General features: G+C 35.6%; 1 protein-coding gene across 1 annotated transcript; it reads left to right on the top strand.

Annotated features, from left to right (window-relative positions):
* Positions 1-627: 627 nt before the first annotated feature.
* Positions 628-11,673, top strand: LOC123696922. Its single transcript, XM_045643312.1, has 6 exons — positions 628-924; positions 5,404-5,564; positions 5,725-5,820; positions 9,521-9,685; positions 10,168-10,341; positions 10,516-11,673. The coding sequence occupies exons 1-6, from the start codon at positions 669-671 to the stop codon at positions 10,687-10,689; spliced, it is 1,026 nt and encodes a 341-aa protein (XP_045499268.1). The 5' UTR covers positions 628-668; the 3' UTR covers positions 10,690-11,673.
* The last annotated feature ends 777 nt before the right edge of the window (positions 11,674-12,450 follow it).

Raw genomic sequence — 12,450 nt, 5'->3', positions numbered from 1 at the left:
AAATATGTAATTATTATAAAACAATAATTTTTAGGGAAATTGTTTGATGACTATGATATAAATATTATATAATACCTATAATAAATTATATACTTTTTATATGCATTATACATGTATACCTAAGTTCATTTTTTATATTTAGAATTTTTATCAATTATAAAACGCCTAAATTTCGCTCTTATTGAAGATCTCAATAAATACGAAAGGTACTTTATATTAATTATTAATACAAAAAGACAATAGACAATGTGAAATAAAAAATGTTGCGTTAATTTTAAATGACTCATAAAAATTTATAATCAAATATCAAGGAGGTGAAAGTATCGTATTCTAATGAAACGCATATGACGTCAATGCAAGGCACGGTATTTCACATCGAAATATTCCTACGCGCGAAAAACTTCAACCCCTATCTACCGTTGACCCGGACCTCTACATAGAGGTACTCTCGGCTGGGTGGGAACGAGACCCGCCTTTCGACGTTTTACTGGCCATCATTGGCCGTCGCAGGAGAACCCCAAACGCTATTCGCTCTCCCTCGCCCCACCAAGCCAAACCATGTGCTCTGAGTACTAGGCTTTATCATACGCGCCGTCACACCATTTCATTTAGTCGCTCACCTGACACGACGCGTGTGACATCAATTTTGGGGATGTCAATTGCGATCGATGGTTATGGATTATACTAAGATCCCGTGCTTCGCGTCATTCAGACAAGCCGGCACTGTGATAGTTAGATTAAAGATGGATGTGTCAGACACCTGTTGCGCCCGCCCCGCGTGTCCCCGGTCCTTCCCGGGCCCCGTACATAGACCGACAGATTGTGAACAATGCTCTAGGACCAGATCGTATAGCCAAAATAGTGACTGTGATAGTGATTTAGTGGACAGATGTCGACCCTACAGATCGAGTATCGCCAGAAGCAGTAAGCTTATTTTATTACTAGTTAACCCCCTATATTTATTATTTTCCTTTTTAATTATTTTCCATAAAATAAGTTTGAACTTTTAGAATTATTAAATTTAATCTAATAATGGAAGTCCACGTATTAACGCTCAGGAAAGCTTTGTCAAACTTAAATGTAAACATCGCGGGGATGTACCACATAAATCTTATCTTAGCATTAATAAGACAGTGTATTGAATATCATAACTCTATGTATAGTGTAAATATCCGTAATTAGACAACGCAGCAACTCTAGGTGTGTAGTATCGCTAAAATCTGAGCGAGCTTATTAATTCATAATGCACAAAAACTCGGCTCACTCTCTACAATGTTAAACATGAAGAGAGACGTAACTAACTAGGCTTAAACTGCAATTAAACCAACGTACTGTTACCGGAATGACATACCTGACTAAATGTTTCTATCCTTTAACAGTCGTACAGTTATGTCTGTACTTTGGAGGGGGCTGTTTCGTAATTAGTACTCACTTTGCTTGACTGCACTCTATATAGGGTCAAGAAATTATTTAAATGTCACGCTTTAAAATAAATCCGATTTGACATGTAATCATTCTACTTAATTAAATTGCATATTATATATGTTCAAATTGAATAACTTCTGTGATTTATTCGTAACGTTTTCTGATATCATTATAAATGATCACATATAATTATCATAAGATAAAACGAGCTAATCCAATATGTTACACAAAATGTAATTTGGTTAATAAAAATAAATAAGTAATAAGTAATTATTATAAATACACTACCTACTCATTGTAAAAGCTACTATTTAAATAGGTAGGTATATTTGTGATATAATAATACATAATAGCAATTAGCAAATTTATTTTCGCTAACAATAATTGTTGTTAATAATCTTGATATGAAACTCTACCGCCATATTATCATCATCAAGTAATTTTAGTGATATTTAAAGAATTCAGTTACTTAATCATTTTATTACATTGAAAAGAAACAATTAAATATTTATTTAACTACTTAAAGTATGAAAAGGAAAAAATGTAGAGAGATGTAAATTAACTAAATATTTCTAGTTTCCCGGAAGCTAACTTCTAATATGTAGTAAATAACAATTGATAAAAATATTGCAATTCACTCCTATAAACTATAGTGTCGTGAGTGACTTGTCTTGAAAAACCCAATTTATATCCGCAAGAAAAACCCTTCTAATCCCTAGATTAGGTTATGTCCCGTTAAAAATTAATCGAGAAAATGATAAAAAATGTAAACGGTTCACAAACAAAAAATGCGGCTCGTTTCAAAAATTCATGTTTTATTTTAATTTTTAATACTAATCAACTATAAAGAATGTCTACATTTTTTTTTATAAATTAGACGAAATTGCATTATTTTACATGAATTTTGTGAAATAATGCAATCCTTATAAATTGTATAATAATACTACTTAGTTGGCACAAAATAATATTTAAATTATAACATTATAAAGAGCAAATATGTTTTATAATGGCAAGCTTTTAGAGAAAAAATATTTTTATTGTGCCTTCAAAGTGCCTACCTATTAAACTAAGTTACATACTTGAGAAATCTAATTACAACGCGCAATAAAAACAGTGGCATTTCTGTAAACGAGAAAAAGTCCTTGTTGATAGTTTAATAGCGGTGTTGAATCGCCGCTCGATTTCATGAACTATGTCTGCATCATTAAGCCTGCGATTACGTCATTAGCTACATTTTCAAACAAACCCCTCTTCATTTACCCGCTGCGACAATTAGTGACAGTTATTCCAGAGAGACACGACAATAATTATAATTACAAAGTCACACATACACAGCTCCGTACAGGTTAGATGTTTTCTTTCATCTCGATTCTCGACTAATTAATAATTAAGAAAAAAATAAGAACGCGCTCCTCAGCGACACATAATTTGAGAGTACAAATTTACTCAGCAAATTGTGAAGGCGGGTATGTTATTAAATTAATTTGATGAAAATTTTCGTCGTGTCATGTTTTCGCGATCGGGTCAATCTACCTCGCTGAGGGTATATTACCGTTTAGTGATTATAAGTTGATAATGAGCATCACCGGTAACCGTATGATAAGCACCGCCACGCGCGACTTCATGCGATAATTTGTCTTATTATGCGCAGTCAAATTTTACGAGCACTTCGCTTGTTAACCATTTCGAACAAAATGAGGAACGGCCGATCTCAATTTAAAACCCAATTTAATGTTAATTTAATGCATTTTCTTTGTCTCATGTAAACGAATTTACGTAACGCTAACGCCCTAAACGGTTGTACTTTTTATAAAACCATAATTAATTAGTTGCAGCTCGCATGGAAAGTTGATGTCCTATATTTACATAATAATTGCGCAGGCGCCTTCCACGGCCGGCGAACCGAGGTGCGCACTTCTCGGTTTTGGAGTCAAAATTCTAGTTAGCAGACGCGCGATTTCTTTTTAAAAAGGTTAACAAGGTACTCTCGTTTGGGTCGTTTTTCGTGCCGCGAAGCCTCCTTTTGTGTACGAACGAGCTGTTAAAAAATAAACGAATTCTTTGTTTCTCGGGTAGTCAGGCCGACCTCCGACGCGGTCCCTACTTTTTTATGCCCCCTTATAACCTGTGTATTACCTACGTGTAGGTATCTACGGTTTTTATGGTCGGTCAGATCTTCAATGGGCTAAGGAATTCGATCGAGTCTCCTCATTGTCCATTTATATTTTTTTAACATAATAATTACTGATCCTTTAAACGAGATACTATTGGAATCTGATAATTCATTTAACCGACTCAAATTTTCTTTTTGTTTTTTGGCAAAATTTCGTGCAAAGTATCGTAATGTACTTAATGTACACACAGCATCATGGACGATCCAAATACATGCGCCGCTTTGATTAAAAAGAGATTAGACGTGAATTATTTAAGCATTTTGATGATGGAAGGGTCTCAAAATTATAAGATGTCGTAACGATCAACGGCTCTACATCTTTTTACGAGCTGACCTGTTATTTTTTTTTGGTGAACTTTTGTCGGCGGTGAGCTGCGGTTGCTTGCTTTTGACCGGCGCACTAATAAAATGTTATGATCGTGTGTTTAACGCGTATTGTGTGTCGGGCCTTCTTTTGACATGATCGTTATTGCCCGGCTCCGCCTTTGCGGTGGCCTTTTGTGTTCCAACTGTAACAATCTTGTTATTGTATCAATTAAGTGATGTGGCATCTATAACTAAATCACGTCTAGTTAAGGCTCTGTTAACATTGCGGCGATTCATTTGCGCCATCATTAAAAAAGTGAAAAGGAATATATTGCGATTTCTTTTTATCTTAAAGGGGCGTGTGATAATCGGGTTCCGTTCGGAGCTTAGTTAAATAATAAGCGGCGAAGCTCCCTATAACTATAATTTTCTTTTATTTGGCCGCCGCGGAGGCCGCAGGCTAAACAACAAAATCGCCACAAAACTCGCTAACGAGAGGTAAAAATAATAAATAAAAAACTCGTACAATTTTACACGATCGACGATTCGTTATGCATTTGGGTTGTTTTTAAAATACTTGCGCCCTTGGAAAGCTTTTCTTCAAACCGTTATAGGTAGGTAATGTCATATTATGTTATGGTAATAATTTCATAACATAGTAAATAGTTTACTTTACTATAAAATAACTTAAAGTTTTGTAGCGTTAGTCACTAAAGCAGACATAACACATATGAATCACACATTGAGTCAAAACAGTAAGAGTAAATAAGAAGGCATCAATGAGTAACGCCAAAATGCCCCATTATTACCTAATTATACAATATTTTCGCAAAAAAATATCGCAATGAAGGTCATTGACTGCGCTGCACACAAATTTGTCATTTATGCAAATATTTGAATTAATTAATATGCTATTTTTTCTGGTACCTATTACTCAACATTAACAACTTACAAATACATACATTTATTTGGATACACAAATTTACTTCTACTTCTACTTTTTGTAAGATATTAGGTAATATTTACTTAACTCGATAAAATTAGAACACGTTTAAGAATATAGTCTTTTTTCTATTTGATAAAAAAATAAAGTCATGCTGATATCGGAAGAATGTCCGGTGCGCAGCGACCACCGTTAAATTGTACCGCATTAGTGATTCACGCAAGTTCACCGGACAATTAGCAAAGGCTGTCCACCTCTGGGCCGCGATGTATTTATTCATCGGATGTTCAACGATTACCATAATCGATAGCACCGTGCGTGCCGCATACGGAACAAGTGCTCCGATCCATTGACGAGATGCAAAAGAAAGTTGTTCGTTTTCAATTAGCCGAAGCTCATATATTCGTTTTATTACTAGAGCTTCTACTTTTCCTCGTATAATATATATGTACTTACTTTATTACGAAAGAGCAATGCTATATATACCTCTCATGAAAAATATTCCCAGAACTATTTCTGGTTAAAAATAATAATAATTGAATTTTTATTCTTACAGGATACGTCAACGTCTGTGCAGCAGTTTGCCTTGTTCTCCTGGTGGGTGGACTCTCACCGCAGTCGACGGCAGCACCTCACAAACGCATTATGGACAGACAACGTAGATCTTCCACAGAGGAGAACAGCCTCTGGGGAAACCCTTGTGATTATGCCTCTGATGTAGGTATAAGTTTAATTTAATTGCAATAGAGTCAAATTGTACAATTTTCTTATCAAAATTGAACAATATTGTTTATTGAGTGCATGAATTTAAATAATCTAAGATAATTAATATAAAGCAAATTTTGTATCAAATTTTAATTTTTTAATAATTTTTCAGACCAAAACGTCAAAATACTCAGCAAAATTCGCAAAACTTGTTGCGTCACAAGCAAGAAACGCCCTCGAGTCGACATCAAAGTACAAAGACAAATTTGTGAGTATCATTATGTTTTATAATATTTTTTTCTATTTTCATTGACGGTGGTTGCGAGTGACGAGACAACTGCAACGTAGTATTCGCATCGTTATGCCCGCCGCGTAGCGCTAAATGAACGGACGCAGCCTGTGACCAACCAATACCAATAATACTAAACTAAGGACATCGTACATACCTTTAGGGCTTAATGTGATTCAACAAAGTTATGATTGAATCTGCATGTGCTCGACGGTACTTTCGCTATAAGCAGTGTGTTTTCTTCTATAAAAATATATTGATATGTAACACGGGATTTGCTTGAAAATTTCTCCAAAATTTGGAACCATTAACGATTCCTTACGTGCACGATTTTAGCGCCATTTTCTCACCGCGTCGGATGGCGTGGAAGAGAGATTGCATCGGCGCGGGCGCCGCCGGTTTCGCCTCTGTACGTCCGGCCGCTGCCGCTTCCTCCCTTTTAATTATATTTTTGCACTGCATTTATTTGACGCCAAATCGGCCACATCGACAGACTTTCATTTCGAACGCATTTTAAAACCCCCAATTACGTTTACACCCAAAAAATTACATATTACCTTCACGCTCTCCGAAGCGATGACGATCGAATTTGCATTCAGGAATTTTTACGACCGAACGTCGAGTAATAAGAATCTTCAATGAGACAATTCAATCATTATAATCCCGAGAATATAATATTTCCGAATCGGAAGTAAGGTGGCCCGATCAACGAGCAATAATGTGATGTCGCCGTCGCGCCTCGAATCATTTATGGATGACCTTCTACCATGGTAATAAATTGTGACATCCGATGTAAGTGCGGGCGAATACATTTCGACAACAATTGATAATAACAGAGAATGATTGAATGTCGAACAGTCAATGGAAAGGGAACAATGAATGAGCATCGTTTCGTCGAGTCCAGCTGTGGCGAGTGACGTTCGCGTATGAGGTATGGTAGCATTTGTAATAGGTTCGCCGGTCGTAACGACGGCGACGTCCTGTCCGCTCACTGCTGCCTCCCCGTCGTAAAATGACATTATCGACGCACAGTAGCCGGAACGAAGTACAGGACGGTGCGCATACGCATCGAATACTGATTGCGCATTAGTATTGCACGACACACCTGCCCGACGATTTTTTTCTGTCTCTCCCCTTAATGTCGGTCATTCGCTACTAATGTATCATATTTATTGCGATTTAGACAAAGCTTTGGCACGATCTGATTGTGCCATTTACAAGGACGTTCGTATACTCGTTTTTTTTTTTGGCTTTGGCTGCAAATGTAGGTATGTCTTTAATAAACTGTTACATTACTAATTTATGTGTGATTCAAAATTTAAAATACGTTTCATGACAAAGAATTAAAAAATGTAACAGGAAAAGGTACCGTGTGACATATAGAGCGCAATATCCAAATTACTCGAGTTATCATATCTGTCGTCAGCCCATTCCTTTTAAATAACTGGCCGCGCTGTACTGAGAACGCAATAACAAATTCAACGAACCCTACCGGTACTGTGTGACTCCGCACCGGCCACCGTGTGAATATGCCACAACACTCGTGCTTTTTGACCACGTCGGTGTCAAATTATCGCATCATATTTTGATGGTTGAATTACTTTGATATTCATCAACGTGTGTCGAGAGGCAACATTCTTTGCTTTAAAAATGCAACGTGAGACGATCGGGCGACGCGAGCGCGGACGGAGTTCATCTGCGACGCTTATCATGCCGTAACGTTTCTCGATATATAAACATTGAATTATACATTACATTACATACAATATGTACATACTTAGTGCGATAGCGTTGTTCACACGGGCGACAGGCTGTCTGCGGCGATGTATACGTGTGCGCACGTGTGCTGTACATATATCATGTTGCGCGTATGTGTGGGTGCATGTTTATTTGATAAGCTTCCGATGTTTCAAGCTAAGTATCCGGATGCTAAGTCGTCAAATTTCTTAGATGATGCCCACCCACGGGACCTGCGAATGCAGTGTTGCATACAAGTGCCAATTTAAAGTTATTTTTATAAATGCTTTATTTATAGTAGCTAAAATTCAAAAACTCACTGGAAGATTTATTAATTAATTACCTGAATACACATAGTTCAATTACCTATCAAATAATGTTTATAAAAACATACTCTACGTTATTCGTTGATAATAATTTGGATTATTATTGCATTTCATTCAAAATTTAAAATCAGATAATGCTCCAAAATATAATGTTTATGGCGTCCAAGGTTTTGTATATGACGTACCGGACGAACACCTGCGTCTTAGTGCTCAACTACTCAGGTACTTAATTGTCAACACGACACATTCCTCTCGTGATGATGATAGCACAGTTGCATTTTTTAGTTTATTAAAAGAAGAAGATGCCTTTGTTTAAATGACAATATACATCAAATTTATAAAAGGCAAAAATTTGCAAAGCACCAAAAATAACAAAAAAAAATCATGACAATCCTCTATAATTAGGTAACATTGTTTCGTCAATAGTTTTTGGGAAACAAATAACTGTTTATCAAAATTGCGACAACTTACAGATAAAATCTTTCACAATACAATAATTTTCGGTTGTTCGACACGATTTGTATACGCTTAATCAGCCTTATTGTTACGCAATAATGTTTTACATTAATCGCTGAAATTTAAAGGGACACAAAATTTTTATCAAATCAAGTTGCATCTGCTTCCCGTGTTACGGTATAGTGAACTCTGTGCTTTTGCAATATGGTTGCAATTGGATGTGTATTGGTCGGTCACGTATGTTGGGTTCGTAGTGTCAAATTTTAATGTTGAAACGGTTTTGTTACGTGACGTGTCGGCGGTAGTGGACAGACCTCCTGTTTCGATCTTATCTTTCACACGACCTTGGCTGACCCATAATATGACCAATCAAAATACTTTTAAAACTTTAAAATACTCCTTTCTATATTGTTCATCTCTACTATTCATGTATGATTTAATCTTATTTATTTTTACGTACTACGATTAAAGAAATCATTAATATAATACTTCAACAAGCACACAAACTCTACTTACATTATATCCCCCAAACGACGAAAGTTACATTGGTCAAGTAGCCTCACAAAGAAATTCACAGAGATGACTGCGAGAAGAACATGCGAACCTTATTTATATGGATCCTAGAGGAAACCGCTGCGAGCTCATCTTCCGTTCAATCGTCTTTTCCATGAAAGTCAATCAACGCGTACTTACTAGCGCTTCTATTTTTATCATTCAAAGAACAACGGGACTGTGCCGTGACGACGCTGATTCACTCACACGGGAACCAGGCTATGGGGTCTCTCTAGGACCCATCACATGGCAAATTCATATAAGAAATCTTTATTCTATTACTTATCCGCACGATGCCTTTGCGCATCCCTTTTGTAAAAATAAAATATCTTTAGTTAGAATGAATATGGACATTTATACTGCAATAACTTTTAATATCAGTTTTGAACGAGGATTGTGGACACTATAAACGGATAATGATTTATTCCACGTAAAGCAATTTCTGTCGTTACTAATCTTTCCGCACTTGTGTAGGTTGTGTCGGTGCGATACATGAACGTTTAGAACTATGAAAATATTGTCTCGTCACAAGACATTAAATATATATTTATATATTACATATCTATTATTATTCATTTATTCTAAATGTTTTCTTCTTTTTGTTGCAGGTAAAACTACATAGTTTTCAATCATATGACGCGTTACTTAAGGAGTGGAGTGGGACGGAGTGGTTAAGAAATTTTGACTGGTTAGAAAATGATATTAAAGATGGACTTCCCAAAGACAACATCGCTTATCAGCCAATGTCCGAACAATATTTGGGAGATTTAATGGTACGTATACTTTAATTGACTTGTTTCAATGCCTTAAATGAGATATAATTGCGATAAATCTTAAATTATCGTCAAAACAAACTCGGTTACTTAACGAACGCAGTTTGATTGTTTTATAATCGAAGGGCGGCGAATTCGCTGATGCCAAAAACGTGCATCCGTATGTGTTTTTCAATCGATTTCAAAGAATCGACATCGTCGGTGGCACTCACTGTTGTCAGCCGACTATCGTTTACGTGAGAACACAATGGTTTCGCAACGTGCTCGCTTTGATCACAATCGCGATCCTCAAATTTGGGACTGATAAAAAGATTTAAATTGCCGCAAAGCATATGCTGTTAATGCACATTTAAAAGAACATTCATCATTTTTTAAATAGATTGTATGATGATTTTTCGAAGAGCAATATTCATTGGCGTAAAACGATGAAAATCTTTATATAAACATTATTCTATATTAATCGCTCATTTCTTTCTCAACAGAAAAAAATCGATATTGAGCTGCCGTCAATGTACAAAGGCTTGAAGATGGTTGTCGCTGGGTTGTACTACATTAGCAAAGAGGGTCTCAACGATCACATCTCTTCGGATGCCAGTTTGAAGCAAAACATCACGCAGTCCATGCACGACATTCGGGCAGTGCTCTGTTTATTCAATGTAAGTATAGTACCACTTCATCCTTGAAAATTTTGTGTCATTCATTGATAAAAATGTAATTAAATTTCTTAAAATACTTGGAGTCACAATAATTGATATAATAAATAGTTTGTTTTTGTTGATATAGAATAAAAAGAAAAATAAATATTAATGTTAGTTTCTCTCTTGTTACAGGAGCTAATGCTATCACGTAACCTAAAGATCCCAGCATTACCAGACTCCGAAGTACCAGACATGAAGAACAACATTGGTAATGCGTTTCTCGTATACCGCGACACTCTGCACTACTTAGAATACCTCGCCCAAGTCTTCCAGAAGATGTACGACGTTGACTCGCTACAGGATTGAAAACGCTTCTACTAGATAGTATTAAAACAGTATTACCACAAACATAAGTTGCATCGGTTGCTCGTGGGTCGAGCTCACTGAGCGATGTTGCCAGTGATAGGGAATTAGTCGAATGCAACGTGGACGTAGCTATTGGCTAAAGTTGTACGAGAACGACGTGAGCTGGGCGGTAACGTCCCGGAACTTATTTTTTGGTAGTACTGTACCGCAACTGGTTTGCGGTGCGTCTGCCACGATTTGTAATGATGTATAATTGTTCTTGGGCTGTCTACTTAATTATTATTGGTGCTTTTATTTATGTTGACATAAACAGTATTCGGTTTTGGCCCAGAATCTCTAGTTACGCACCACTTGTTGATAGTGAATGAATTTGCCATTACATTGCCATTTCGGTCTAGAGCGAATTAGTTCCTTTATGTATTTGTAAATAGTTATGGATTAAATCGTATTATTTATTGATTGAATAACTGGCAGCTAATAACGAGGCAGCTTAATTCTAAATTTTCCGATGTCCTAGTCAAGGTAATTTATTTATTTCGTACTTTCATTTTAGTTTAAATTACATTTGTATGTAGAAATTATTAGTAGATAATATTAATTTCATTCCACCAAACTTGATTGTCGATAGTAAATTATTTAGTTGAATGTCGCATCTGTGGATTCATTATATTTAATAGACGAATGTTCTCTCGATGTTGTGTGGAGCGGTCGCGGTGGAGCGGTTGAGGCTGCTAACAAATAATTTAATTTGTACATTATAATTCCTAGTTTCATTTTAGTATAACTCGAATTCTTTGTTAACTATTTATATTGCTGTTACAGAAATATGACTAGCTTTAATAGAGCTGTTAATTATATAATATTATTGTAAAGTACAGAGCCAGTGTATTTATGACTTAATCATTATTTGTATAGTTCAAATAGTATTTATAACTGCGCAAACATAATGGCTATGTTTGTGATATTAAATTATTATTACATTTATTTTCTCGTTTTATTTTATGAGATTCTTAACCCTTTTGACTGTGTATTTATAATTTTGAAAAATGTGGTTAGAAGTTTTAAACAGATAATATTATCCTAAATGATACGTAGAAAAGAACAATATTTTTATTAAAATAACAAATAAATTACTATTGAAAGAAAAGTATGGTAACAATGGTTATTGTTTAACAATATTTAATTTCTTGCGCAAAAGCCCTTTCAATCAGACCACCAAATTATGAATACACAAACATATATTGTACAAGACATAGACATACTCATCGCATACAAACCTACATTGAATGTTCAAATAAGTATAAATTTTAATTGATAAATTAAGTAACTAGGCTGAAGCCTGACCTAAATATTCCTTGTGGTAAAATTGTAAATGTGTATTTAACACAAGTAAGTATATATCAAATTATTATAAGTTAGTAAACTAATTCAACTTAAAAGTTAATTTCAATCCAGAATATCGTTCCCATGAGTCGAGCTTGGAAACAATTTCACATCTTTACATAACATATTCACACGTCGACGAATATTTGCGTTGACTCGGTCCCTCTGAACGAACGAACAAAAGGAAAAAGTCGAGAAATGTCGTTCATTCATAATTATCGTTAGGACGTGACCATAAGGTCGATATTATTTATGTAATGATCAAACGCGGCCGTTTGTTTGTTTAATGAGTTAGTGGTAGCAAGTTGTCGCCGGGAGTTGGAAGGGTGTTAAGTTTGGTTTGTAAATTAGATGAACGGATAAAAAGTGCATTCAGTC

The sequence above is a fragment of the Colias croceus genome, chromosome 13 (assembly GCF_905220415.1).
Source record: "Colias croceus chromosome 13, ilColCroc2.1".
Lineage (NCBI taxonomy): Eukaryota > Metazoa > Arthropoda > Insecta > Lepidoptera > Pieridae > Colias > Colias croceus.
The sequence above is the reverse complement of the archived record's forward strand: the minus strand, read 5'-3'. Positions and strand labels throughout refer to the sequence as shown.